Source organism: Hirundo rustica, chromosome 14 (genome assembly GCF_015227805.2).
Source record: "Hirundo rustica isolate bHirRus1 chromosome 14, bHirRus1.pri.v3, whole genome shotgun sequence".
Classification (NCBI taxonomy): Eukaryota; Metazoa; Chordata; class Aves; order Passeriformes; family Hirundinidae; genus Hirundo; species Hirundo rustica.
In genome coordinates, this window is record NC_053463.1 from 4647482 (window position 1) to 4673371 (window position 25890).

At 43.7% G+C, this 25890-nt stretch overlaps 1 protein-coding gene across 1 annotated transcript; it reads right to left on the bottom strand.

The window, feature by feature from the left end:
• Positions 1-24322, bottom strand: ITK (IL2 inducible T cell kinase). The gene is made up of 17 exons (XM_040078300.1): positions 24152-24322; positions 12726-12830; positions 11927-12008; positions 10619-10747; positions 9956-9996; positions 9444-9595; positions 8934-8999; positions 8704-8758; positions 6473-6552; positions 5690-5826; positions 4875-4949; positions 4004-4175; positions 3109-3325; positions 2312-2376; positions 2106-2224; positions 689-846; positions 1-175 (listed from the first exon to the last, which is right to left on the bottom strand). Exons 1-17 carry the CDS (start codon positions 24320-24322, stop codon positions 104-106), a joined length of 1896 nt encoding a protein of 631 aa, XP_039934234.1. The 3' UTR covers positions 1-103.
• Between the last annotated feature and the right edge of the window lie 1568 nt (positions 24323-25890).

Below are 25890 nucleotides of genomic sequence, written 5' to 3' on the forward strand. Positions count from 1 at the left end.
AGTGTTTATGGTGAGAGGATTCCTGTTAATGCTTTGTTGGGGAAAATCCAGCCTTCTCTCTTCTCAGGACTCTGTCGGCTGTGCTGAGCACACACTGCTGTGATTACACATCAAACTCAGAGATTTCACTCAGCTGAAACAGCAGAAGAGAAAAGGATGGCCGCTCATCTTTCCCCTGTGCAAGGGAGAGAAGAGAGAGGAAGAACATTAATGTCAGCTGGAGAGCAATGGCAAGGTTAGTAAGGAAAAACTTGGGAAGAAACTGAGTATTAACAAAAATACAATCTATCCCAATAGAGAAAATGCCAGTGGAAGAACCAACTTCCCTCTGTGCAATGTTTCTTTTCTATTACCGGTGGATTTGGCTTGGTGGACACTAAGTACCTTGTAATGGCTTGGCTGTCATTTTTACCACCATTAGAACTCAGCCCTGCAGATCCACAGCTTTCTTAGCAAGGAAACTGGAATTAACTTGAGTTAGGTGCACTGCATGGGCTCCTCAGTGAAGTCAAATAAAAGGCAGAGACCCCAGAGTCTGTTTGCTAGTGCAGATGAACACTACGGTGCTTCACCTCCAGGATTTTATCTTGTGTGAGCATGTGGAGTGTACAACTCTCTCTCCTGCTTAAAGCCAAGGGGAAGGGAGTTATTTTCTTTGGGAAACAGGGCCCTCCAGGACAATACTCACCATCCTCCAGCAGTGGCTCATCACCTCATAAATGGCCTTGGAGGCCAGCTTGGGTTTGTAGAGCCGAAATCCCGCGTTGATTTCTTCCACCACTTCTGCATTGGTGCGATTCTCATAGGGGATTTTACCTTCACTGAAGACCTCCCACATCAGCACTCCTAAAGCAACCAAACAGGGAAAAAAAAAAATCACAAAGAGGCAAATAAAATCCTCAGCAGGCCCAGGGCCACCTTCCACCTGCTCTTTTCTGCATCTCAGCATTGGTGCCAGTTACTTGGAAAAGCCTTTTCACTTGGATTCTCAGTAGACAGCTGAAAAACCAGGCCCTAACACAGCTGTACAGTTTGAGGATGCCAGGATCTCTGGTGCTCTCTGAAGCATCTCCCTGCTGAGTGTGTGAAGAGCCTGAGCTCCCAGCTCGTGCTGTGCTGCTCGTAGCCCACCCCAGGAGTGCACACAGCTTCAGCCACAGCTTCAGCCAGCAAAGGGCGAGGGAAGCACAGAGCTCACAGGCACAGCCTGGCAAAGGTTATAATCCTGCATTATTTACTGCTGGCCGCAGGGCTGAGTGGCACCCCATTGACTGTGAGCTGTGCATAGCACACTGCCCCATTCACTGTGTGGCCTGGAGAGGGGCCAGGACCATGAGTGTGCCAGATCCACAGCCCAGGGGACAGCCTTTGTTATGGCTTGGGGAAAAACACACAGCGGTGCTCTTATCTGTGAGGGTCCAGAAGGAGCCCAAAGAATGGACCTAAACAGTAAAACAATGCATTGTGGAGCAGGAAATGAGGTGAGAAGTGTGAGCAGTGAAATAACATTTTCAGATGGGCATAAAGCAAATGGAGTTAGCTGAGCAAATTTGGAAGGGCAGGGGGTTTGAGTGAGGCATCAGTGCCCCGGGACTGACACGAAGGGCGATGGAGTACCTAAATGCCTCTCTCCTCTCCTCTCCTCTCCTCTCCTCTCCTCTCCTCTCCTCTCCTCTCCTCTCCTCTCCTCTCCTCTCCTCTCCTCTCCTCTCCTCTCCTCTCCTCTCCTCTCCTCTCCTCTCCTCTCCTCTCCTCTCCTCTCCTCTCCTCTCCTCTCCTCTCCTCTCCTCTCCTCTCCTCTCCTCTCCTCTCCTCTCCTCTCCTCTCCTCTCCTCTCGAAACAGAGTTCATTATTAGTATTATTTAGAGTTGCACATGTACAATACATTCCACTGGCAATATCTGGAATGTTCCAAACAATCTAGGCAGTTTGCTTTTCTTCCCTTTCTTTCACTTAAATGATTTAGGCTTGCTTTTCTAAGCCATTATTCAAGCAAAACACCCTTGGAGTCCAGAGGATGCAGCATTGAGGAGAGTTTACTCGAGCCCCTGTTTTTCTCAGCTGGGGCTGTTGAATTTTCTCCATCCTGACCAGAGTTTCTTACCGAATGACCAGACGTCAGATTTGGTGCTATAGTTGCTGTAGGAGAAAACCTCTGGGGCAGACCACTTCACTGGAAACTTGGTACCTGTGGAGCTGGTGTACTGATCATCCAGGACAATCCTGGAAGAGGAAGAGAAGGGGGGAATGCTGAGTTACCCCCAACCCATGGCAGCACCAAGGGATGCTGCAAAACCTCGGTGCCTTTACCTCGACATCCCAAAGTCAGACACTTTGACCACGTGGGATTCCCCTACCAGGCAGTTCCTGGCAGCCTGCAAAGGAAACAAGGTGCAAAGGCATCAGGTCAGAGCTAAAACGCTGTCACAGCCACTCAGGGGCTTTTATCCTGGAAAAGCAGATAATGCTCAAAAAAGGAGCATCAAAGTGACATTGTGCCATACAAAGAGGACAAAACCCTGAGCTTCTCGTGCTCTCTGTATGTTTTGCAGCTTGACCCTGTTGCCAGAAAAGCTGTTCACATCTCTCTGACTTGCAGGCCCTTGTTGCCCAGAAAGGGTGGAGCAAGCCCCTAAAATAGCCACAGCTACTCTGTCATTGCATGCCTAATGAAACTGCAGCAGTGACTGATGGAGCTTGACTGAAATCCCCGTAATTAAAACTATTTTATCATCAAGCATGTTTATACATGACTTTTGCTAGAACAGGTCTTTTTGCCATCCTCACGGATTTATGACATGAAGAGTGGTCAGTACTGCGGATCTTGGGGAGCAAATGAGTCCAATCAGGAAAAAAAGACAAATTTTATAGGCTTGTTTCTTCTCTCCTTAAACCAGTTAAGGGGAATTTATTGATCAGTGTTCCAGTGATTGGGGTTTTAAATTTATTTATTTATTTATTTATTTGTGCTGCTTTTGCAGTGAGAGCAGATACAGGATCCCCTATAAACAGACAGGCAGGAGCAGTGTGCAAGCTGATATTAAGGAAGAAAGCAGAGGAAAAAGCCCCTCTGGAGCAAAGGAAAAGTCCACATGGGACCAACATACCAGGTCTCTGTGGATGACAGAGTTTTGTTCCAGGTAAGCCATTCCTTCACACACATCCAGGCACATCCCCAGCAGCGTTTCCCTGGAGAAGCTGCCCCGCTGGCTCCTGAGGTAGTCGGACAGGCAGCCGTTCTCCATGAACTCGAACACCAGGCAGATGGGAGCTTCCTCAAAGCACACACCGTAAAGCTGGACCAGCTTGGGGTGAGACAGCTTCCTGCGGGACAGGGAGGGAAGGTGGGAAAGAGGCTGAAACGGGCTCAGTGCCTGCCATCCTCCCAGCAGGGGTGTTATATACAGCAGTTTATGCCACAGCGCTGCACCCAGCTCACTGCAAAGGCCAGCTTTGCAGGTGTGTAGGGCAAGGAATAAATGTCATCCCATTTTAATGGCAGTGGTCACCAAAAGATTTTTCTGCGTGGAAAACCATACAATCGAACAAAATAAACAAAACAAATCCGATTTCTCTCTGTCTTGTGGGGAGGGAAATGCAAAAAGAAAGCAAAAAAAAGTCAATAAAACCAAAGCCAAATATATTCAGTTGTGCAGAGCAAAACATTTGACAGGTAAGGCTTTTCAATGAAATTGCCCTTAAGTTTTAAGAGATTTTTTTTCTCAGAAAAACCACTTTGCTCTCCAAAATGCACCATCAGTTATCCTTGCCTTCCTGAACAGCAGAGATCTGGAAGACCATGGATATTGATAGACTTGGAAGCACAGTAATTCACCTACACTTTGAATTGCCTTCCTTCATAGCCACCAGAGCTCACCAGTCTATTCACCATTAAGATACACAGCAGATAATCCAAGTCTGAATTCCCTATTCATGTTCCTGACTTTTTCCAGTGTTATGGATCCCACAGGGTGTGACTGTGGTGGTGAATCTAACACTTACATCAAGACTTTGGCTTCCTCGATGAAATCCTCCTCAGACATTGCTCCTTCACGGATGGTCTTTATGGCCACTTTGGTCTTGCCCAGCAGATAGCCGAGGTAGACCACCCCAAACTGACCACTGCCGATCTCCTGCACTCGGGTGAGCTCAGAGGCATTAATGACCAATTTTCCTGTTGGTTGCAAGGGAGAAAGAGTAAGGACTGAGCAGTAGAAGGCCAAACAAAGAAGTTTTTGTGGGTTAAACACCGAGGTAGGACTCCAAATGAGACTTTCTGGCTCTCCCTCAAATTACCTGTCTGACCTTTGATAGCTCATTTGACTAGTCCATGCTGTAGGTCATGTTCAAGGGTAGGAACAACAACATCCCCTTTCTCCCCCCGCTTTGTCCTGCCTATCCAGTTCTTCAGGGAGGATTGTTTTTACCATGCTTATGTGCAGTACCCAGCACAACACGGGGCTCGAGTTTCTTTGAAGTCTCCAAGAATTACAATAAAGATGATGCCGGCAAAATTCTATTGACAACAATATTCAAATGAAGGCATCTTTCAGGAGGGACTCAGCTTTCAACAAATTATTTCCATCCATTTCCATCCCCTTTGTTCAGCATTCATTTTGGTATTTAATGCTGAGTTCAGAGAGACCCTGGGGTTCTCATCACCTCTCTCAAGCACGCTCAGTTCTGTCATTTATCAACGACCATGGCAAAGATGACAACCTGGTGAACAGTGCAGTGGAAAGGCCTGAAGAAAGCCATCTCTTGTGGCTGTAATCTCATGACTATTCCTCAGTATCTGTGGGGATGTGCAGGATCACCCAGCTAGCCAGCCAGGAGCGTGATTGATTCCCATGCAGTCGCGGGAGAGCCTTACCATAGCTGAGCCCAGCGGTGATGGGGGCCTGTTTCCTCCAGGAGGAGACCGCGTATCGCAGCCGCGTCACGAGACCTGGGGACACGGGGACAGGTTCCTGTTACTGCCACAGCCATGGGGAGCCTGGCTGCCACCACCCCAGAGGGCAGCTTGCAGTCTGGAAGCAGATTTATTGCACTGAGTTCTCAGCTCCACTTGAGGGCAGCTGAACCTCTGTGCAGGCTCTGGTTTCCTTCCTGGGAGAAGGATGCCAGTTCTGAGCACTTTCAGCTTGTTTCCCATTTTCACATCCAGAGCTTTGACTCTCTGTAAACTCTGATGAATTTCCAAATGATACTTGGTATTTACAGGGTATTTTTGAACCCCAGCGTTTCCCTTGGTACTCCTGGACTGTGGGGATGGAAATCACCATGTCTGGTTATGGATTCTGGCCATGTCCTTAACCTTGTGTCAAATCAAGGCCCAGAGATAGATCACCTCAAGAAGGCCCTGCAGTGTAATTCCGACAGATAGCTTGGCCTGGCAGTGGTGAGACACCCCCAGGGCTCTCTATAATATTTCATTATGACATCTGTATTGGCCATGGTCAGCCTTAGAAGGACAACCAGAGTGAGGATGCAATGCCGGAAGCTGGCCTGAAATAGTAGTTTCAGAATAAGTGGGAGAAAAGGTGATGTAATTTCAGAATGAGTGGGAGAAAAGGTGATGCCATTTAATGCTTCATTGTAAGGACAGAGGGCTTGGGAGCCCTCCTCCATTCCCAACAGTCACCTGGCAAACCAGCGAGTTCTCTGCTCAGCATCAGCTTCACTCACCTGCTGCATTGTGCTGGTGGTAGTTGATGAGGTCAGGGATGGAGTCAAACACGTGCTTTTCTGCCAGGTAGTATCGCTTGGGAAAGTCAGTTGTCTCATTGATGTGATAATGCTTTATAACAGGATTGTTGTCCGTGCTGAAAAAGAGGAGGTTTTCTTTGAGAGAAAATAGATCACAGCAAAAAGACAGGGATTTGGGGTATAAACAGAAACAAGTGAGCAAAGGGAAGAACCCTCCCTCAAAAAGAATGGGAAAGGAGCAAGGAGCGAGCTGCAGCTGCTAATGAGCTCTGTGTACTTGTATGTTCCCCCTCTCACTCGCTCTGGCCTCATCTCAAGAGAAAGACTGAGGTTTCCTGATAAGAGAAGGTTGTGTACTAAGCTCCTCTGCCTCTTCTTTGTGAAACCCAACTTTCTGCCCCATCACTGAAACCCTTTCACTTGTCTTACTCTCCCCACCTCTGATGAGTGCAGCACAGAGCCCATGTGGATCCTGCTGACACTTCAGTTCAGGGGACAATGCCATCAGAATGACAACCCCAGTGATGCCCAAGGGACTATTTATAGGCACATATTTAGATTCAGGGAGAAGTGGAGCCTTTAATACACTTTGGGACTAGCAGCTGACTCTTCTGCCTTTTTTGGAAGTGTTTTCCCTCTATCATTTTCATGAGCCTTCTGCTCTCTTGTTATAATGCCAAAACAACTATACAGAGATTACACACTGGTAGAAGCCATTTCATTGATGTAATTGATGTGAAAAGCTGCTGAGCTCGGCTGTACCTTAATGCTTTGGTGAAAACAGAGACTGTGTACATGCCAGGCTGCCTCGAATCTCTCACCATGAAGGCCCCTTCTCTACCCTGGAACAGGAGCAAAGGCAAGAAAACTGGTTAGAGACATAACGGAAAAAAAAAAAAAAAAATGAAAACCAACAAAAAAAGAAGTAGGCTAGGGGCAAAGCTGTGCTTATTTCAGCCCTGTCATGAAGATGTGCTAAACATATAGGAAAAAAAAGAGCCATCACCCCGCTGACAGAGTTTGGTGTGTTCCATGCATAGCTCTGGTGGCTACCCAGGGCCTGCAGGTCCCTCTCGGGTGTTAGGTGCTTTTAGCTCAGCTTCCTCTCAGAGCTCTCAGAGGAAATGAGACGTAGACACTCGTGCTGAGTACGTGTGGGCGTGCCTCTCTGTCCCTCCAAATCTCTCCTCTGGAAATTCCGAATCCATTGACTGCCCTCAGCCCTATCTGACAGAACACATGTTCAATGAAATGTTTGGCCGAGTGGAAAGGCAAACCCCTCTGAGTGCTCTCTGTGGAGTGAGCAGCCACAGAACAAATCACAGTTGATCCATCACCAGAGAATCCATGTGGGAGTGTAGGAAGATAATTTACCGACGTACTACGAATTGTAAAACCTTGGACGTGACCCTCCTCTTTCAGAGGCACACCACTCATCCAGTGTCTAAACATAAGTGGGTAAGAGAGCGGTGCTCCTGCAGTGTGGCACACACAGAACCATTTTCCATTTTAACTTTTCACTGTAATTGTTTTCCACTCATCTGAATGCTAAAATGCCTCATAGGGCATGTTCCCACTGGCCCAGATGGTTCAGATGGCAGAGGAGACATTTAACATCACAGTTTGGCTGGAACGTGCTGTACTGACCTATATATTGGTAATAAACCCCACATTTTTCTTCTGTTTGCAGATAAAGAAGATTTTCACCTGGCATCCCAAGTGCCTGATTTTTTTCATTCCCTCCTCCTTTGCTTTACATGGAAGGTTTCCTCCATTTTATGTCTTCTACCCACCCACAACACTTCATGCAGAGCTAATCCACCAAGTGCACCCTGCCTGGGCCTCCCTCCCTAGAGGTTTGATCAGCTCTGGGTGAACACAGAGGCTGAGCTGCTCCTGCATCCCCGGGCATGAGCTGCTGGCTGTGCAGCTCTGCCCAGGTGGGATCTGAGCTGTGAACTTCAGTGTCTGCACAACATCTGCTGCATCTGCACCACACAATATCTGGCACAGCTCTAAAAAAGGTCTCTCTGCTGCTGTAGAAGCATTTAATCATGCACAGTGAGGGCTTCAGGACTGGAGGTGGGCAAGTTTTGGAGGCAGCATCCTGCCCAAGTTACTCTAAGCTCTATTCTTGGCCTTCCAGTCTCAGTTGACAGCAAACCTGGCCAAAGATCACTCACAAACTTGGCCACATTTCTGGGGGGAGCTGTGAGGTTTGCAAAGCTTTGAACCAGAAGTCTCTGCACCCACATGGGGGTAGTTACCACAGAAAAGTTGTACAGGTAGGACTGAAAGAAAAAATAAGACCACTAAACCATGTGTGGATTTTTCCTCTAGTACTTTGTACAAGAATTTTTAAAACCATGCAAAAATGTTCCTATTTCCATAAAATACTACTGTTCCAAGAAGAAACACTTTATTTGTGTTCATTAACAGGGCCACCTGTTAATGTAAGAGCTGATTTAAAAATTAAGGTTGTGTTTGTGTGGAAAATTTGAACAAGAAGCTTATTCTTTGTGTTTTCACTGGAAAACTCTGGCTTAACTGAAAAATTAAAGATGTGTGCTTACATGCACACACGCAATTAAAAAAAGAAAACCCACAGCCATACTTTTGGCTTTCACCCAAAATACTTCAGCACAAGATTGGTTAGATTTTCAGAGAACTACTGGCATCCACAGGCCTCCTGCAGAGACAGAAAAGATGAGCTAAAATCGCAGTTTTCAGCTGGCACAGTGGCCTCAAGCAGTGTTTTCCTCCAGTCCCAGTTACTGGTGTGTTTGGATGGCACAGCTCCATCCATGCTCAGCTAATGTGGAGATAAGGGGGGTGTGCTGGTGGTCCTTTATCTCACATCACACACTAAGGACACAAACAGAGCAGGAACCCAGGGTTCATCTCTCTTACTCAAAGCAACCCTCGCAGGCTTCATTTCCCATTAATTAATTAATTACTGTTTCCCATCCACCCCGTACATAACACTGCCTTACCTCATCCCTGAGCAGTGTTTCTGCTTTGCTTCTGCTGATGTTCTTATTGTACCACCTGAAAACATCAAAAGACTCCGAGTCAGCGTCTCTAGGCCAGGAGAGTTTCTCCTGAAAAGCTTCTGAGTGGAGCGTCCCCAGGGTGGAATGTCAGGTGGCGTGGGGGCATTTGAGGCTTGTAGCCTCAAATCCAGGGCACTTGGAGGTACAAGAAAAGCAGTGGCACAACTTACTCATAAACTTGCAGATTCTCGGGTGATTTTTCCACCAGGTAGCTGCTTGGCACGTAGCCTTCATGCCTGTTGAGAGGCAGGACAAGTGTGAGTGTGCTGACAGACGGGATTTTCTCTGCATCTGTAGGAGTCAGCCTTGAAAGCTTTGCCTGCTCACTGTATGATAAAAGTGCTGGTGGGTATGTATTGAGTAGGGTTACTGGAGGGGAAAACAACTGATTGCGCCTCTAAACTTGGAGAGTTTCACAGTTTTCCCCTCTGTTTATCACTGCAAGTATCAGTCTGAATGGTTTATTGCTGTAAAATTAACTTTCAGATTCTTTTCTTCAGCTGCCTGAAGCATCAGCAAATGGAAGAAGGTGACCCTAAATAACCTTCTATCACTTTTTCCCTGTAAATAAGAGGATGCTTCACAAAAGCTGAACAAGAGGGATTAAACATGAATGTTAACAGAGGAACAAACTGGAATTAGAAAGGAACTTGTACATTGGCTGTTGAAAAAGGACTTACCCATTCTTATCCTGAATCAGCCACCAATGCTCCTCAGAGCTGTCAATCACATAATATTCCTCGTTATATTGTAACGTCAGCTCCTGCGGGTTCTGGGCTTCATAGTCATATATGGCCATGACCACGGCTTCCTTGGGGTCCAGCCACAATTTCTGCACAAATTAGGCAAAAGGCTCATCACATTCATATTCATATTAATAATAATATTCATAAAAAGCAGTGGCATGCTCTCTAAAGTGCTATTTTCCTGGCAGCACTGGTGTCCCCTGGGTTCAAAAGCCTCAGAGCACCCCAGAGCATCTAGTGGGGTGTGGTGGCAGCATGAGAATCTTCAGTGCTTTCAAGCAATGAATTTCATACAAAAATTTGAATTGCACAGAAAATGCCCAGGGAATGTTATCACAGGTGAAATTCTAGGTCACTGCACTGTGGTGAACATTAATAAGGACATATTCCCCACTGGTAGTTAATCACTCAGGGCAGGACACTAAGGGCAGCATCACTGCACTCACCCAGTTATCTTCAGGAGTGGGAGGAAGAGGCTTCTTCGAGGCTGAAAAGAAATCAAGAAAGATAAATTGAAGTAGGTGAGGACAAAACCAAGGGAGAAATCAATGCAATGAATTGATAGAGGTGATGCAAACCCACTGAACAGTGAGATTTGGACTTTGAGAACAAGACCTGCCAGCTACAGTGAGTCTCAGCAGGGCTTGGAAACAAGGGTAGAGATTACTTCAGGAATCAAGGTAAAAAAATACAAGGTAAATGTTTCTTTGGTGAAGAATGATTGATCACTTGTGTTCATTTTCAGGAGACAAAGTAAAGATTATGCTTGGCCATTGAAACCACAGAGGAAATATGGTTTGGTTTGGTTAAAATAAGACACGCACTGCTGAATGCGTTTATCTCAAGAAAGTTGTTACGGTTTATTGACTGGCCACAGCTGATCAAGTTCTTAGTTCTCCATCTCATTCCAAAACCAGCACCAAGCATCACACAGAGGAAAATGTGAATTCAAAAAAGGTAAGTCAAAATGTCCCAGGAAGCCAGGAACATGTCTCTTTAGGGAAATCTAACATAATTTTATTGATGTTCTGTACAAAAGAGATTCAATCCTCTACTTTTGCTGGGAATAAATATTTTCCATGTCAGGATGGTCTTAACAAGTCCCTTACCATTTTTGGTGGGGTCATATACCACACATCCAGCTGCCATCTTCTCTGTCTGAGCACAGCATCTCCACTTGCCATCTAACCAAAAGTCTGGATGACACTTTGAAGCCAAACTGTTGTTGTATCTGGTTTCTGAAAAACATTAGGGGAAGAAGAAGAAGGGGGAAGATGAATTTATTTCCATCAACATTCGTTCTAGAAGTCATCTACAACTAAATGGAAATAATCTGCTCTTTAAAGAAGCTTCTGCAGGCTTGCTTCAAGAGACTGCTCAAATTGTCCAAAGGAGGGGACAGTCTCCAAGTGTTGAATGAGAAGAGGTGGTGAAGTAGAAGCTTGGAGTAGGGGAATAACTGATTGCAAGAGTCAGTGCATGAACTTCACAATATCTCCATCAGGCACAATGCTTTTAGAGGGAACTATGCAGCAGCAGTGCTGTAAAACTGAAAAAGAGCTGTGAGAGAAGCCTGGTGCAGTTTTTATGTAACAAATTGACACCTTCCTCATGTCAAGCACTCTGCTTGTCTCTGCCCCCAGTGTTGGTTGCTGCACCACCATGTGAGTGAACCACAGCACAATTCAGGAGGTGAACAGGAAATGAAAGCTACCCGCAAAAATGTTCCTTAATAATCACGATTCTCTAAGAAGGTTGTTATCTAACCAAAAATTCTATTATTGAGAGCTGAAAAATTCTCTGTATAGAAAAGGTTATTTTAAAAAAATAGCCATAGGAAAACCCTCGTCTCTTCCTGAAGAAGAAACCTCAAATTACAGTAATTTATTAAGAGTTTATTCTAGAAAGACACAAATCACAGAATCCCAGAATGGGTCAGGCTGGAAGGGACCACAGTGGACCACCTGGTCCAGCCTCCCTGCTCAAGCAGGGTCATCCCAGAGCATGTGGCACAGATGGTTCTGGAATATCCCCAGGCAGGGGGACTCACAGCCCCTCTGGGCAATCAATGCCCAGTCACTGCACAGGGAGTTTCTTCCTCATGCTCAGGTGGAACTTCGTGGGCATCATTTCTGCCTGTTGTCCCATTGCTTGGCACCACCAACACCTCCCTGCAGACACTGACAGAAATTAAGGACCCCAAATAAACCATCCCATGCCCAAATTTCCCATGTCTGCTGAGAACACACCCACCAGATTTACAAGCAATTTGATTTCATAACCCACTGCCTGGGTTATAAACACTTTGGCTGCCGAGATTGGAGACATTGACTCCTCCTGCACATTTTCTCTGCATTATTTGTGACAAAGTTGGTCAGACATAAGCAGGTTCCACGGTGAGCAAAAGGTTTTTTTACCTTCCTTCAGCGCGAGGACCCATCTCTGCCGGCTCTCGCGGTTGGGAGCAAACACGTAGAGGATGTAGTTGTCATGGACAATCTGGAGAGGGGAGCAGAGAAAGGAGCCAGCCATGAGAAACAACCCCAAACACACTGGTCACAAGGGAGTCACCAAAGGAAAGAGGCAGCAGCCCTCTGACCAACAAGCTACGTGCCAAATGATGATGTGGGGAGGTGGAGTAGTATCGTTAGGGCAGACGTGACATATAGAGTGACACGGGAGAACCTTCAGAAGGCTCTTTATTATGGCCACATGCTGTCTATTATACAGTTTTTACAAAGCTTGAGGGCAACTTCTAATTGGTTAATAGTTTTCTCATTAATTATTCTTAGTAAAAGGTATTTTACTTGTCCATCAAATGTATCTAGTCTCGGATTGTTTACATATTTTCTTTACTGATTCTCATGGGACAAATCCCTTGTTATTACAGGTGCGCTTATTTTTCAACATCAGAATAGATTGTTGTGTTAAAGGAACTTCTCATTCTCAAAAGAGCCCCACTTGGGAACCTGCAAATTGTGCCAGCTGCACTTAGAAGAAATGACAGGCTAGCTTTTCACCCTTTTCCTGCAAGAAGCAAGGACTGTTCAGAAGCAGCTCTTAACCCCATTGATTTTGGATTATGTAAATTGGAGTAGAGGTTCTGATCAAGAACCTGGTGTTGGGTTCATTAACGACTGCACCGTGAAGGAAATGTTGTTGAAATACAAAATGAAGTGATGTCTCTCTCATCAGATGGTCAACAGATGGACTCACCTGGAAAGGGTATTTGTACTGACAGGGAATGATGATGTCACTTTTCACAATTTCCACACATTTAATCCTGGAAAGTTCCACAGTACCCTTCAAAGTCCTCTTTTTCTAAAAGACAGAGAAAAGCACTTGGTTGATGCTAATGATTGTGGATTAAGTGAATAATTAGACCAGATTGTTGTGTCCGTGGGAGACTTAGTTTTAATGGAGCAGAAACAAATTACCTGATTATGTAAGACATTAAAAAGATAAAGAGTAATTCTTATATTTGGCATCTCTATATGTGTTCCCATACTCATACATATATGCACATACATATATTTCAACTCTGCACATGGATTTTAGAGAACCAGTTAAAGCCTCTATTTGAAATTCAGCTTTTGCTTTTTTTAATTCCAGCAAAATGAAATCCCTTTTTAACAAAAAAAAAGAACTATTTTCATTAATTTTTCAGTTTACTAACAGCCCTGTTTCATACTGAAAAGGTAATAAACCAACAAATATTTTATTAAAAAGAGTTTGGGTACCGAGAATTTCAAAACTATTCATTTCATCCAAAATGTACATTTTTACTTAATCAGTTTTCCAAAAAACTACATTTCTCTATTTTTGTTTCATCTGGCTTTTCAGCTAAGAAGAAAACAACAGGGAATATTGGAATAAACATTATCCCCCAAAACTTGCCAACAAAGCTGTTTGTCTGGCATCCTCCTCTGCACTTTCACTCACCAGATGTTTGGGTATATCAGGTCCCCAAATCACAGTATGGGCAGTGGGGGAAGAGTAAAAAGAACAGACATTCCTGTATCCCAGCTTCCTTGGTGTGCCCTATTCCCTGTGAATCCTCACCCCACGGCTCCATGGCCAGTGGCACTCAGCTTTTGCAAGACAGGGGTGAAGGCAGCTGGTGGAAGCGGAGCTGAGGCTCAGCCTCTGGTGCTTCTGCAGGAGCCACGACACGAGTTTGCTCTTCAGAGTGAGCTGGTTTCCTGTTTTGATTCATTTTCAGTAGGGATTAAACTCTAGCTGTCCCCCGACTCAGCTTTGGGACAACGTGACGGAAATCAGTGAGATTTAAGAACACCAAAACACTGCAAAGCTTCTGTTTTCCAAACACTGTCAGCAGGAGAGAGCCTGAACTTCAGCCGCTGTGTTGTACCTGCCACAGGTTATCACTCAGACACCCAGCAAGACTTTGGCAATCTTCTGACCCTCCCTTGGGCCCCAGCTCTTTGTGCCTTACACCCTCCAGCTCCCTCTTGCCCCTTTTTCCCTCTGTCACCACCACCCTGCAGCAGCTGTCCCTGCCACTGCGCCAACCCCACTGCTGCTCTCCTGCCACCTTCCAGAGTTAAATTCAGCCCAAACCAGGGCAGCAGCTCATGCCTCTGGAGATGGGGGAGGTTTGCCACGGAGCACAGTCAAACAGCCTCAAAACAGAGAGGCCCCGAGGCTCCCCAAGCCTCATTCTTGCACGACTGGCTGGGTGTTTTGCCTTTGTATAATTGGACTTGAGGCAAAAGAGGAAAATTATTGCAGTGTGGTTTCACATTGCTCTTGCTGGCCTTTGCTGGTGCATTTGTGGTTTGTATTTGTGTTTGTTGTGTTTGTTTGCAGTTTAACCAGTGTCTCTGGATTTACTGCCAGGACTGTCTCCTGTAGCCTGTGTAGCTCTCTGGGGTGTGAGATTCTTCTAAATCAATAAACCCAAGGCTTTAAAGCACCCCTAAATGTAAATACCAATTAACACTTAAGAGTGCTGGCAAGCCCCAGAAGGCCTCACTGCACCCCATTTTCACCATCTATTTCCTTTCATTCTTATCTAGTCACTTCTTTCTTTCAGACTTGGCTTCATCTGTCTCTTCTGCAAAACCTCCTCTATCATTTCTTATACCCCTGGGAATTCCACCCTTTTGATGAGGTACAAAGCCATTTATATCTTATAAAAACCTTCAATTTTGCTAGCTCTGAACCCTCCTTCATCTCATTCCTTTGAAGTCTCAGGCTTTACCCACATGCATTCCTCCCCCAAGGCTTTAGCAAGCGATGCTGTGCCAGGCACAGGCTCTGCTCTTTCCCTGCAGACTGGTTTTTGTTGATGTTTTACTGGACTCTGCTGAAAGACAGGATTCAGCCTTCCCAAGGAGTTTTGTGCAGTTGTCCTGCAGCTCTCATGACCCACAGTGTTCCTTTTAATCACACAATTCAGCAATGGAAGCTCCTCATAATCTCATGTTGCAGCACAACATCGGTGTGTGTCTCACAGCCAGAGCATTGCCCAGCAGATGGGACCCTGCTGATAGAAAGCAATTACAGTCCTCCAGCAGGACAAACAACTGGAATTACCACTCACAAACCAGGCATTACCCAGAAACTAGGCTGGAAACTAAACATATCCCTGCTTTTGTGGTGTTCGACCGCACTTTAATCCCACAAAAGCAACAAGGCCATTTGGAAGGAAGGGGAGAGGAAAAGCCACTTAAAAATGGCCTCTGAAAAACCTCAGAGACTTGTTCCTTAAAGGGTGGGACAAAACATGCTGACAGATCTCCATTTGTTGTTTCCAGTCTGCCCAGAGTATTATTGGGTAGATGTTTTAGCTGGTTGGTCGGTAAAAGCATCAGTGGTCTTGCTGTGTTCCACGTGTGGAAAGAACCAGGGCAGGCTGCTGTTCCATGAGGAGAAGCACACGTGCTGCAGATCAGCCCACCCTGCTTTCTTTCTTTTGGTCCATGATTTGCAATGTATCAGTTCTGGGAACAGCTCTGAAAGGAGCCAGGTGCATCACAAGCCCAGCGCATTGACATCTTCATCTTTGGTACTCCCCTTACTCTTGCCACACAGCTCCAGTAGCTCTTCCATGGATTAATCCTTTGGTTTGTCTCTGCTGCATAAACCAGATGACTCTGGTGGTCCCTGATTGCTTTAGATGCTGGGATAATTGACCATGGGACAATGGACGCAGCCCTACCCTACAACACAAGAAAGCATCTCCCTGTGCCTGCTTAAGGAATGAGCTACCTGGCATTTGTCATGTGCTAAAAACAACCACCAACACTGCTGCTCACCCAAAAAACCTAATGACTTCCCTCCAGCTCGGGTCTGGGGCTGGAGCAGGGATGTGGAGCTCATGGTGAGAGGGCAGGGAGCTGTCAGTGGCCACAGCAGGTGACACAGGTCTGCTCGTGATCACACTTCCTGAGCATGACCCCGCACCCTCAGGCTTCACAAAGGTCTGAGATCTTGTGAGATACAGGGCTGAAAGGCTCTGCAGTGAGTGTTTGGGCTGAAGGTCTCCTGGTGGGTGCTTGCAGGTTTTGCTGAGCCCTGCTGTGTTTACCAAAGAGCCCTGGCAAAAAGTGCAGCCACCAGTGCTGGGGACAGAGGGAAGGGAGAGAAGAGACAGGGGAGGGCAGAGCCTCATCTCAGGTTGCAGAAGAGGAGACCAAAGGCAGCATTTCTTGGCAGGAAGACAGCACCTTGTGCTTCATAAAGCTGGCTTGGTTCAAAAGTTGCATAAAACTCGTATCTTCTTGCTTTTGTTCAGATGAGGGGAAAACCAAGCCTTGAAAGATTCATGTGGCCCCAATCTCCTCAGCAGCAGTCCCTGAGGGCTGTCCATGCTGCAGCTTGGCTTTCCTTGCCCAGTGGTGTTTGTGTTCACCCTGTCTCCTCATCTCCTGTGTGTCTCTTCCTGTGCAATGCTGGCAATGCCTCCTTGGTATAAAGGTAGGGGAAAGCTCATTTGTAGCTGGGGTGGAGCAAGGTAGGAAATTCCAGTCCTCGGCAAGCTCGACCACAAAAACATTTCCATCAATGAAATCATTTAATGACCTTCTCTGTACCCATCAGGGTTTTTTTTTTTGTCAGAATCTGAGCCAAAGTTCATTCACCATTTTCACTTACTGACTTGACTAAAAAGAGCAATACTTAATTGGTGATTAAGTAGCTGAAGGATCTTTGCTTTGACCCTCTGTCACCATGTCTTAGGTTGCAATGCAAGATGTCACCAGCAGTATATATTCTATTACCATCTATTAAAACAAGGTGGGGCAGTCTTCTTTATCTTTTCCATGAATGATTCCGCATAATTCCAGGGGGATTCTGTTCATGCGCCAGATATTAAAACCAGGTGGGGCAGTGTTCTTTATCTCTTCCAGGACCCATCCTCCCTGCAGGGGATATCTGCTGTTCACGGGCCATCGAGGCTCACTGCATGGCTGATACAATTACATCATCCATTGGGAGATGCTCCACCCAGGGGAGGAGCCCAGCATTCCTACCTGGATAAACCTGAGACTGGGAACACCAGGACAGCCTGTTGGCACTGTCTTCCCAGAGGATGGCCAGACTCATCTACACCACCACTGGACCTTCAGAGGAAAACTACCCCCTTCTACAAGATCATTGCTTCAACAAAACCACATCTGTCATTCCAGGCAACTGCAGCCACCATTGAACTGGACTGCTACCAACACCCTGACCAACAAGGTGTCAGTTCATATTCTGACTCTCTCAGTGTTTTTGTACTGCTGCATTCTATTTGAATTTTCCTAATAAGTTGTAGTTTTCTGGGCTTTTTTTTTTTTTTTTTTAAATTTTATTTTATATATACATACTAGTAAAAAATTTATTCCTATTCTCATATCTTTGCCTAAGAGCCCCTTAATCTCAAAATTGTAATAATTCAGAGAGAGAGGGTTTACATTTTCCATTCCAAGGGAGGCTCCAAGGTTAGCAAACACCTGTCTTTCAAACCAAGACACACCTGTTCCCTGTATCTCTGCTCTAGCTGGACTTGGTGCTCAGCCTGGACAGAGGCAGCAGATGATTTTGAGGGTTGTGCAAAGTGGAAATCCCCTTGGCAGAGAGCTCAGCTGGCTCGGTCAGCCTCAGCCTTTTAAACAAGTGACTTGTTCCTGTCTTTCATGGAGTTTTCGTCAGGCCTTGCTGAGCTTCTGAAAGAATTTGGAAAGGAATTTCTTGATGTAGAAATAGTAACTAGAAGCTTATGAGATATCACTGGAACAAGATGGAATTATTTTTAATGGTAGCCCTCCTTCTAAAGTATTTTTCCACTGACCAAAAGACTTATGCTTGAACTTGAACCTCCTTGAACACTGTGTTGATACAATTGCTTTCTATCTCTTATCTTATTCCTTATCTGTGGAATGTGCTGTTTTTCTCAGCAATAGTTAGGATATTAAGAGCTGTTGAATGCTGGATTCATACCAAGTGCCTGGACACGATCTTCATTTGGTATTTTGTGAGTTTTCTCAAAAACCGTGAGTTTTTTCACATTAAGAACACTGATAGTTTCAGGGGTTATAGGAAATAAAATAATATAACTAATTTTTAATTTGAATCTGAAAACTAAATTGACCAAATTGATTTTTAAAAGAAATTCGTATGGGATTTTGCATCTTCTGTCATGCTAACTGTTCTAAAGGAAAATTGGAGAGGAGTGATACTTGATAACACTGGGATTTTCTGCAGAACTTTGGCTGTTGTGTTATATTTTAATACCTCCAATGTATTTTGTTATATTTGATATTTAAATCCATAAATGTGTCTGCTTGTCTTACCTGTCCATTATGACTATTCCTTCATTTTGAACCAAAAAGAATATATATATATTTTTTTACTGCTGTTTTCACATGTAAAGAACATGAAAGAGTTTTAGGGTGGGCACACCCTGGATACAGAGTGCGCAGAATTGTGTTAAATAACAAAACCATCTGCAGCTGGTGCTTGAGATGCCTCCGTTCAACTATGTTCTATCCTCACACAATCCTATAGACCCGATCCAGCCTTGTATTTCCAACAAATCCAATTCAAAATTTCACTTTGGCTCAAGTCTTGTCAAAGATGGGTATCAGAGTGCCCATCTCAACCATCAGCACAAATGGTTGGACAAGAAAATCAATGCCATCATCAAGAAACAGAAGCGAGGAAAAAAAAAGGAAGAGTCTTGGTTTTTCAAATGAGCTTTCTAATATGATGGAAATAAGCCTTTTATGTTACATAAAAGCACATGGAACAACTCCTGAATACTATATTAGCTTCTTCAAAGCTACTCTTGACTCCAGCAAAGACTGGGAGCAGTGGATTGCTGTGAATGAAGGATTCAGTGGAAGAAAAGAAGCTGAATTAAATCAACTATATGACATCACTTTTTCATGAAAAAAAGAGTTTAAGCTTTAAGGCCAAAATTAAAAATCAGCCAGAAAAGATGAAAGAGTATAGAGCAACAGGAAGGCATTGCAATAAAATAAGTTACAACGTTGATTATAATATAAGACAAAGTTAAAGGCACTGGGAGCAAAAAACAGCTACAATAAAGAAGTCTAATGAAAGTTAACTGTTAGGAAACATCATATTTATTGTTATATATTCAAATTAGGATGTATTCCTTCCTTCCTAAATATATAAAAGAAAACATCGGTTGAAGACTTTGCTACATCCTAAATGTTCTCTGACAGAAGGAAAATTTGAGCTTCGTAATTTAAAGTATCTGATATTTGCTGCAAAAACATTGCTCAGAAGGAATTTATTTTTTTTTCCCTCAAAACTAAAGACTAATAAATACACAGAAAAGGACCTAATAAGCGTAGAACTGGGCACAGAAAGGGCAAGTAGAATATTATTATAATCATATTCTGGAAGATAAAATTAGTTATTTCTGAAAAAAATGAGCTATTTTTATTACCAGACTTTATTACCACATGTTTGTGAACCTGCGTTTTGCTCAAGGCAATCCTGTCTGGACATATCACCACCCTGATCCAGGATGCTGCTGCAGGAGTCGTGAATGAGATCAGCAATAGACAAGAACTTTGCAAATATCCAGAAAAATATTGGGTAAGATGGGCTGGAACAGGTTGATGTGGAGTCTCTGTCCCTGGCTTTGAAGCAGTGGCCAGTCAATGTTATAGCCAACCTGTCCTGGTGTTGGTGACAGTCCTGCTCTGAGTGTTGATCTTATCCTGGCAAAAAGTCCGACTAAATTAATTTAAGAAGTGTTCTCCAACCAGCATTACCATAATTCTGTGACTTCACAGGAGAAATGAGGCTCATTGTGAAAAATAATATCAACTTCATCCTCCAGCAATTCCAATAATATAATTTGGATTATTCAAAATTCCTGTTGTGTTTCCAGAGATTTACTAGACATTAAGGCACAGATTTGTACTTTGTCTCCATCTTATTTAGGGCTGTCTTGATTTTACTACATAAAATTGATTGAAATGGGTGATGCAGACAGATGCCAACCCTGACTTCTTTGTGGGTGATTTGCGTATTATTGATAAATTAGTTGGAGATATGCATCAGAAAAAAGTGGTATTGCAAATTCTGGCAAGCAGACAGTACTAGTTAATAAATACATGGCCGGTTATGAAGAATGACATATCTAGTCAGATGTATTTATTTGGAAGGTAGTCTTTAAAACCATAATTAAATCCCCTTTAGGTGAGGACTGCAGCTTCATGACTGCTAAGGTACCCAGAATACACAAAGCAATGAGAAATTATATGAATGGCCACTCTAGTTAACAAGACCAGAACGGAGATCTTCAGAAGAAGAGTTTTCGTCTGTTTACGTTAGAGTCCTGTGGGGAAAAACCAGGTTGGATTCTGTGTAGAATAATCAAGGTAAAAGGGACTGGACTGAGGAGCAAAGCACTGCTTTTAGTCCGTGGGTAGCTGGACTGCTGCAAGCAACCCAACGTGTAGATGATTCTAGAGAGCAGCTGGAGCATTTTTGGGATGCTGATAAAGGTCTTTTCAGCCAAGCGGATTCGTTTGTTCTCATGTAACAAGAGACTGAAAGCAGATTTCAAGGCTCACTAAAGTGCCATCTTTGCCAGCTTTATATGTGAGCATCAAAGATCTGAATGAAAGAGCCCAGGACAAGGCTGACTCATTATATGTGACCTCCTGAGCATCTGACCAGTGTGAGAAGAATTGTGCTGATGTGAATGAAAAAAGAGCTTGGCCTTTTCTGGGTGAGCTTTTCGTTGCTGCCTTTATCAGCTGGACTAATAATAGCCCACAAGTACCTAAAGATATAAAATTTCAAAATATTTATGTGCCTGAAAGATTTACCCAGGACCGTAAGCTGTTGAGTGAAGGGGATATAGGTAATTTACCAGTTCAAGTGCTTTTGCTGCATCTGAGTAAGGATATTTGAAACTCTGTCCCAGACACCTCCCCAAAGGGATTCACCTCTCTGCTGCTTTTGCAGAGCAGCAAGTGCATCAGGACCCTGAGAGTATCACAGTGTCTGAATTATCCATTATTGTAGTGAGGATCAAACACATTGAAATAGTTAAAATTATTACCCCATATCCTTGTTTACTCAAATGTACAGTAGCTACAAAATCGGACCCTGAAACAAATAATTTTTGCCTTTGGAATTGGTTTGCATGTTATAATAAAGGCACTTCTGATGTCTTTTAGCAGAGATGGGGGCTGAATACATGTGCCTGTTATCAGGGCTTTGCTTTATGTTAAGACAGCCCTGCATTGTGCACTGCATAATGAATGCCAGAAAACACAGCTTCTTATTGTTGTCAGATATTGGGGGCTCATTCTCCTAATGAGACATATAAATATCTTTCATTAACATTAAGGGCCACTGTGTGCTTGGCCCCTGAGGAGAACAGTGCTCTCTGTCAGCTGTGGCAGAAAGACGAAAATTACAATGAAAATGCCATTACAGTTATTGCAAAAAAACCTGACTTTATGATGTCAGTTGTCTTGACAGCTTTGGGTATCATTTGAAGAAACATCCCTGTCTTTTGGCCTGCTTATTTCCTTGTTCAGGACTGATACAAAAAATTCTTTAATGTTGTTTTTTACCTTTGCTTTAAAAATGCAGAGAAAGGGACTGCGTGTTAAACCCCGTTAAATACAGGCAGAATAGATAAACCAGGGTTTAATTCATAAGTGTGTAGTTTAAGTCATCCAACTGAAATCAGTGGGATTTCTCAAACTTTTAAGCAGTTCAGTAGTTGTTTTACCTGACTTTATGCACAGGCTGTTGTTACTGACTGGCCAGGGACCGGAGAGATGGGAACTTTAGATTACAAAATTGAGTACAGGAGTACACCAGAGAGGCTGGTAAGGGGTTCTTAAAGAAACTCATTGAAAACCCTTGGTGAAAACATTCCCAGAGATCTCCCTTGAAAAATCCATGCTCTAAAAGCCCAGATACTTGCTGGGCCCATCCATATATCAGTCCATATAGTGCCTGAAGATGCTCCTCATCACTGCAGCCAGCTGTCAGCAATGTCCCTAGATCTCCAGAGCAGGGCCACATGCAAACTGTCCCCTGGCAATGGTGAAAGCCTGCTCTGACCTCTGCCAGCCCCACAAATTATCTGAGAGTTGCTGTGGAGCAGAGCAAAGCAGTGCCAGGGACTGCACCAGAGAATGAGCACCAGATCATCGATTTCAACGCCTGCACATGGTGCCTGGTCCTGGTGCACTCCTGGGAATGGCACAGCTCATGTGCTGGCCAGGGATGACTGGAATCCTCGCTCCACTGGCTGTGGACTCAGATGTTGGGGGTTCCCTCCATTCTGAGCACAAAACAAGATGGTTCTTGCATGGGCTGCCCTAAGCTTTCCTCTCCAGAACAGCAATGGCCTGACCATGCAGAGGTCTCACCAGCATGCTCTAATTTTCATTACTGAAGAGAATAATGATGAGTTCAGGGAGTATTTCACAGGACAAATTATTCTCTCTCTACTTTGTGACAGATTCTTTTCATGTAAGAACCTGATTTTGATAGTTTGTGTGAGAAGAAAAATCAGCATTTCATGGAAAATCAGCCCTGTGATTACAAATATATCCCCCACGCCTCGAAGGTGCACAAAGTTCTAAAGTTGCATGTGTGTTTACCTACAAGTGTCTACACCTATATAATATGTGCATTTTAAAATGAATAATAGATAAAGTGGATAATACACCAAACCCCCATCTCACCCAAATGACCTTTTGGAAGACTCAGAGGGAAAATTTCCACAAACACATAGTGTGTGAAGTCTGTGCCCCACTGAAAGTCACCAAGTCAGATTTTCCAAACTATTTCAGTCCCTAAAGATGCTGACAAGATACCTACTGTGAATGTATCTAGCCAGAGTTATGCTGAATTCATGTCAAACACACCAAGACTCAGAAAGCACCAAAGAAAACTAATAGTGAAGATTTCTCTAAACCCCTACAGTAAAATCATTTAGATGCTTTTCAAAATTTAGCCCCAAATAGTTAAGTGAAACAGTTATAATGGGAGATAAAATCTTACAAAAATGACAATGAAAAATAGTTTGGGAAACTGACAGGGATAGACTCAAACCATAGACAGTCACAGTATACAGCAACGAATAATGTCCTGTTTAAAATGGAGGTGAGAAAAAATATGGACTATAAAGAAAAAGCAAGAAAATTATTTCATTGGGCATATTTGAGAGAAATGACATACAGGTGAAAAAGACTTTTAAACCTTCTAGCCTTTAAAGCTGGTTTATAACCCCAAATAGGTTGTGATAAAATATGAGGGCACATCATGCTTTGCTTTTATTGTTGGGTTCTGTTTCTACTTAATTTTCTGCAACTGAGCAAGATCAGATGGTCTGAAGTTGCCAGTGCTGGATCCAAGGCAGCACAGTTCTTCTTTGCCTTCAGGAACAGTGCCCAAACATAATGGATTAACAGCACGTTCAGGGACTGTTGGAAAACAAGCAAGATTATTTACAGCCGTAACGAGGCTCTGCAAACATCCAGCTAAATAGAACGAATAATTCTCACTTCACTAGAGCACTAAACACAATGGGGTGCACAGACTGACTTCTAATTTTCTTCATATTTAGCAAATCAGGAAAATGCAAACTTGGGGAAACAAAGCCTGGCCTGAGCCTGGATCTCATCATCACAGCCCATCTGAAGCTAGTTCAAAGACTACATGTAGCAGCTGAATTTATTTTAAAATGCTAGACGGATCTTCTACCAGCCATCAGCCTGATGCCTCGAAGAAAAGAATGAGAGTGAAGATCTGTGGATTACTTTTTCACAGATACAATCAGGGTACACTTCACAATACGCCTCTCCAGGTCACCCCTGTCCCCATGTGAGGTGCCAGGCATAGCCTCACACAAATCTTACACACAGCCCGTGCCAAATTCCCACAATAAAACTAGTTCCTTCCTATAAATTGGTAGTCTTCTTCCTCTGTTCACACCAAATGCCCGCTGATCACAAGCTCTAATCAAACCATTTGAGCAATTTTCAGTGCATGGTGCTGTAGCAAGGACCAGAAAAGTTAACAAAATTTAACAATTAAAATTTCTCTCCATTAGCATCCTTCCCTCCCTTAAACAAACTTAATCCTTCCTTCCATTACTCTGAGAGTGAAAATGACCGACGTACCCCGTGGCGATGTTCGTAGTAAGCCAGCATGGATTTGGTGAGGACAAAGAAGCGCACTTTAAAGTTGGAGGGTGAAGTCCTTCTCTTCTGCTGGGATTTCTTGATCAGCAGTTCCTCCAGGAGCACACAGTTATTCATGGCTGTGCCAAGAAGGTTTGCCTCCCAGGACATGGGAAGTCTGTGCTGTGCACACCGTCAAAGAAAGAAATATGAGAAAGAAGACAGTTAATTTAAAAAAAAAAAAAAGTGTTCTGAAGGCAGCGTAGGTGCTTTGGAGCTTTATCTTCCCATCTACAGCAAAGCTTCCTTTCTGTCAGACCATAACCACATCCTCTCTGAAGTCATAAAGTGAACAGCACATGTTGAAATATACGCTAAGGTAAATGTTGTGGAAAAAAAGAACACTTGAGGGACATGCAGTAGATGTGAATCAATGATTAAGGATAAATTAAAGGGGTGTGGCATGATTAAGCATCTGTCTCCTACTGGCTGATCTGGTAAATACAGTTAGAAATGCACGCATCCAACATGGATGTACAGGATGAGTGTCCCTGCTGTCATCCTAGATGTAGGTCTTGCATCCATATTTCTTTTGTGAAGGAATGATGCCTTTCCATTTAGAGCATTTAGCACATCGATTTCATACGATGGATTTTGAGGGAGTCCCCCTTGTAATGATTTAGTTGACAAGGTGGTGTTTGGTCAAAGATTGGACTCAATGGTCTTGGAGGTCTTTTCCAGCCTTAATGATTCTGTAAAGACAGGAAAATTCCTGCCATGTAAGCAATGAAAAATGATATCCAGGATACACTTGTATAAGGAATGATAAATGTTTGCAGTTGGTAGATATTTAAACTGACAGTGACAATAACCGACAATTAATTAATTATCAATGATTACTTTTACTTAGGGATTACTGACTGCCTCAGGTGCATCTGGTGAGGCTGTGGCTGGATGCTGCAGGAGGCACAGGCACAACATGTCCTTTGTGAATACAACCCAGACCAGTGTCATCAGCAGTGAAATGGGCACAAACACCCAGCCAAACACATCTGGTTTCCTCAGGCCTCCAGAGCACTGTTCAGGGCAGTCAGCACCAGGCTTAATATAGAATTATAAAAAAAATTATGGTATGTCTAATGCAGTCAGTACAACGGCACTGTTCCATTTTAAAATAAATGTAATTCGTTTTTCTCTGCTCCTTGATTTTTAATATTTTGTGTATTTTTTTGTATTATTGATGTATGATTGTATTGCTGATGGTAGCGGGGCTTGGAGAGATGGAGCGTGGTGGAACATGGGTAAACAGCAAGATAAAAATGTATTTTCCTTAATTTCATATTTCTGAAAATCGTTCCAGTGTAAATCATTTATTGGTGCTGACTTTAATCCAGCATTAGGGTATAAGGAGGCACCTCTATATTGCTGACATATTTTTAGAGTGTTTGCAAGTTCAAAAGAAGATACTATATTTATTTTAAATACAGTTCATGAGGGGAAAAAAAAAATCAGAACAAATATCAGAATCGCAAAAAAAGGAAGGCTTGGATTTGTTTTAGGGCATTTAATGGACTGACTTGGGAACCACAGAATATACTGCTTATCCCTCCCAAAATAAGAAGTGTCATATCCCTTCCTTGCTTTACATTTTTTAGGCAGTAGACTCCAGGTAACATCAAGTGTTCTTTAACAATTTTATTCAATGCTAATTAAGAACGTGCATTTGTCATAAAAATACA

What these genes read in the sequence shown, in the direction of transcription:
- ITK (XM_040078300.1), bottom strand. Translation starts at nt 24,322, where the DNA reads ATGTCCTGGGAGGCAAACCTTCTTGGCACAGCCATGAATAACTGTGTG. An exon ending in ATATGACCCCACCAAAAATG is followed by an intron (nt 9,997 to 10,618) that starts GTAAGGGACTTG and finishes ATTTCTTTTCAG; the next exon opens with CCTCGAAGAAGCCTCTTCCT. An exon ending in ATCTGACGTCTGGTCATTCG is followed by an intron (nt 847 to 2,105) that starts GTAAGAAACTCT and finishes TGGTTGCTTTAG; the next exon opens with GAGTGCTGATGTGGGAGGTC.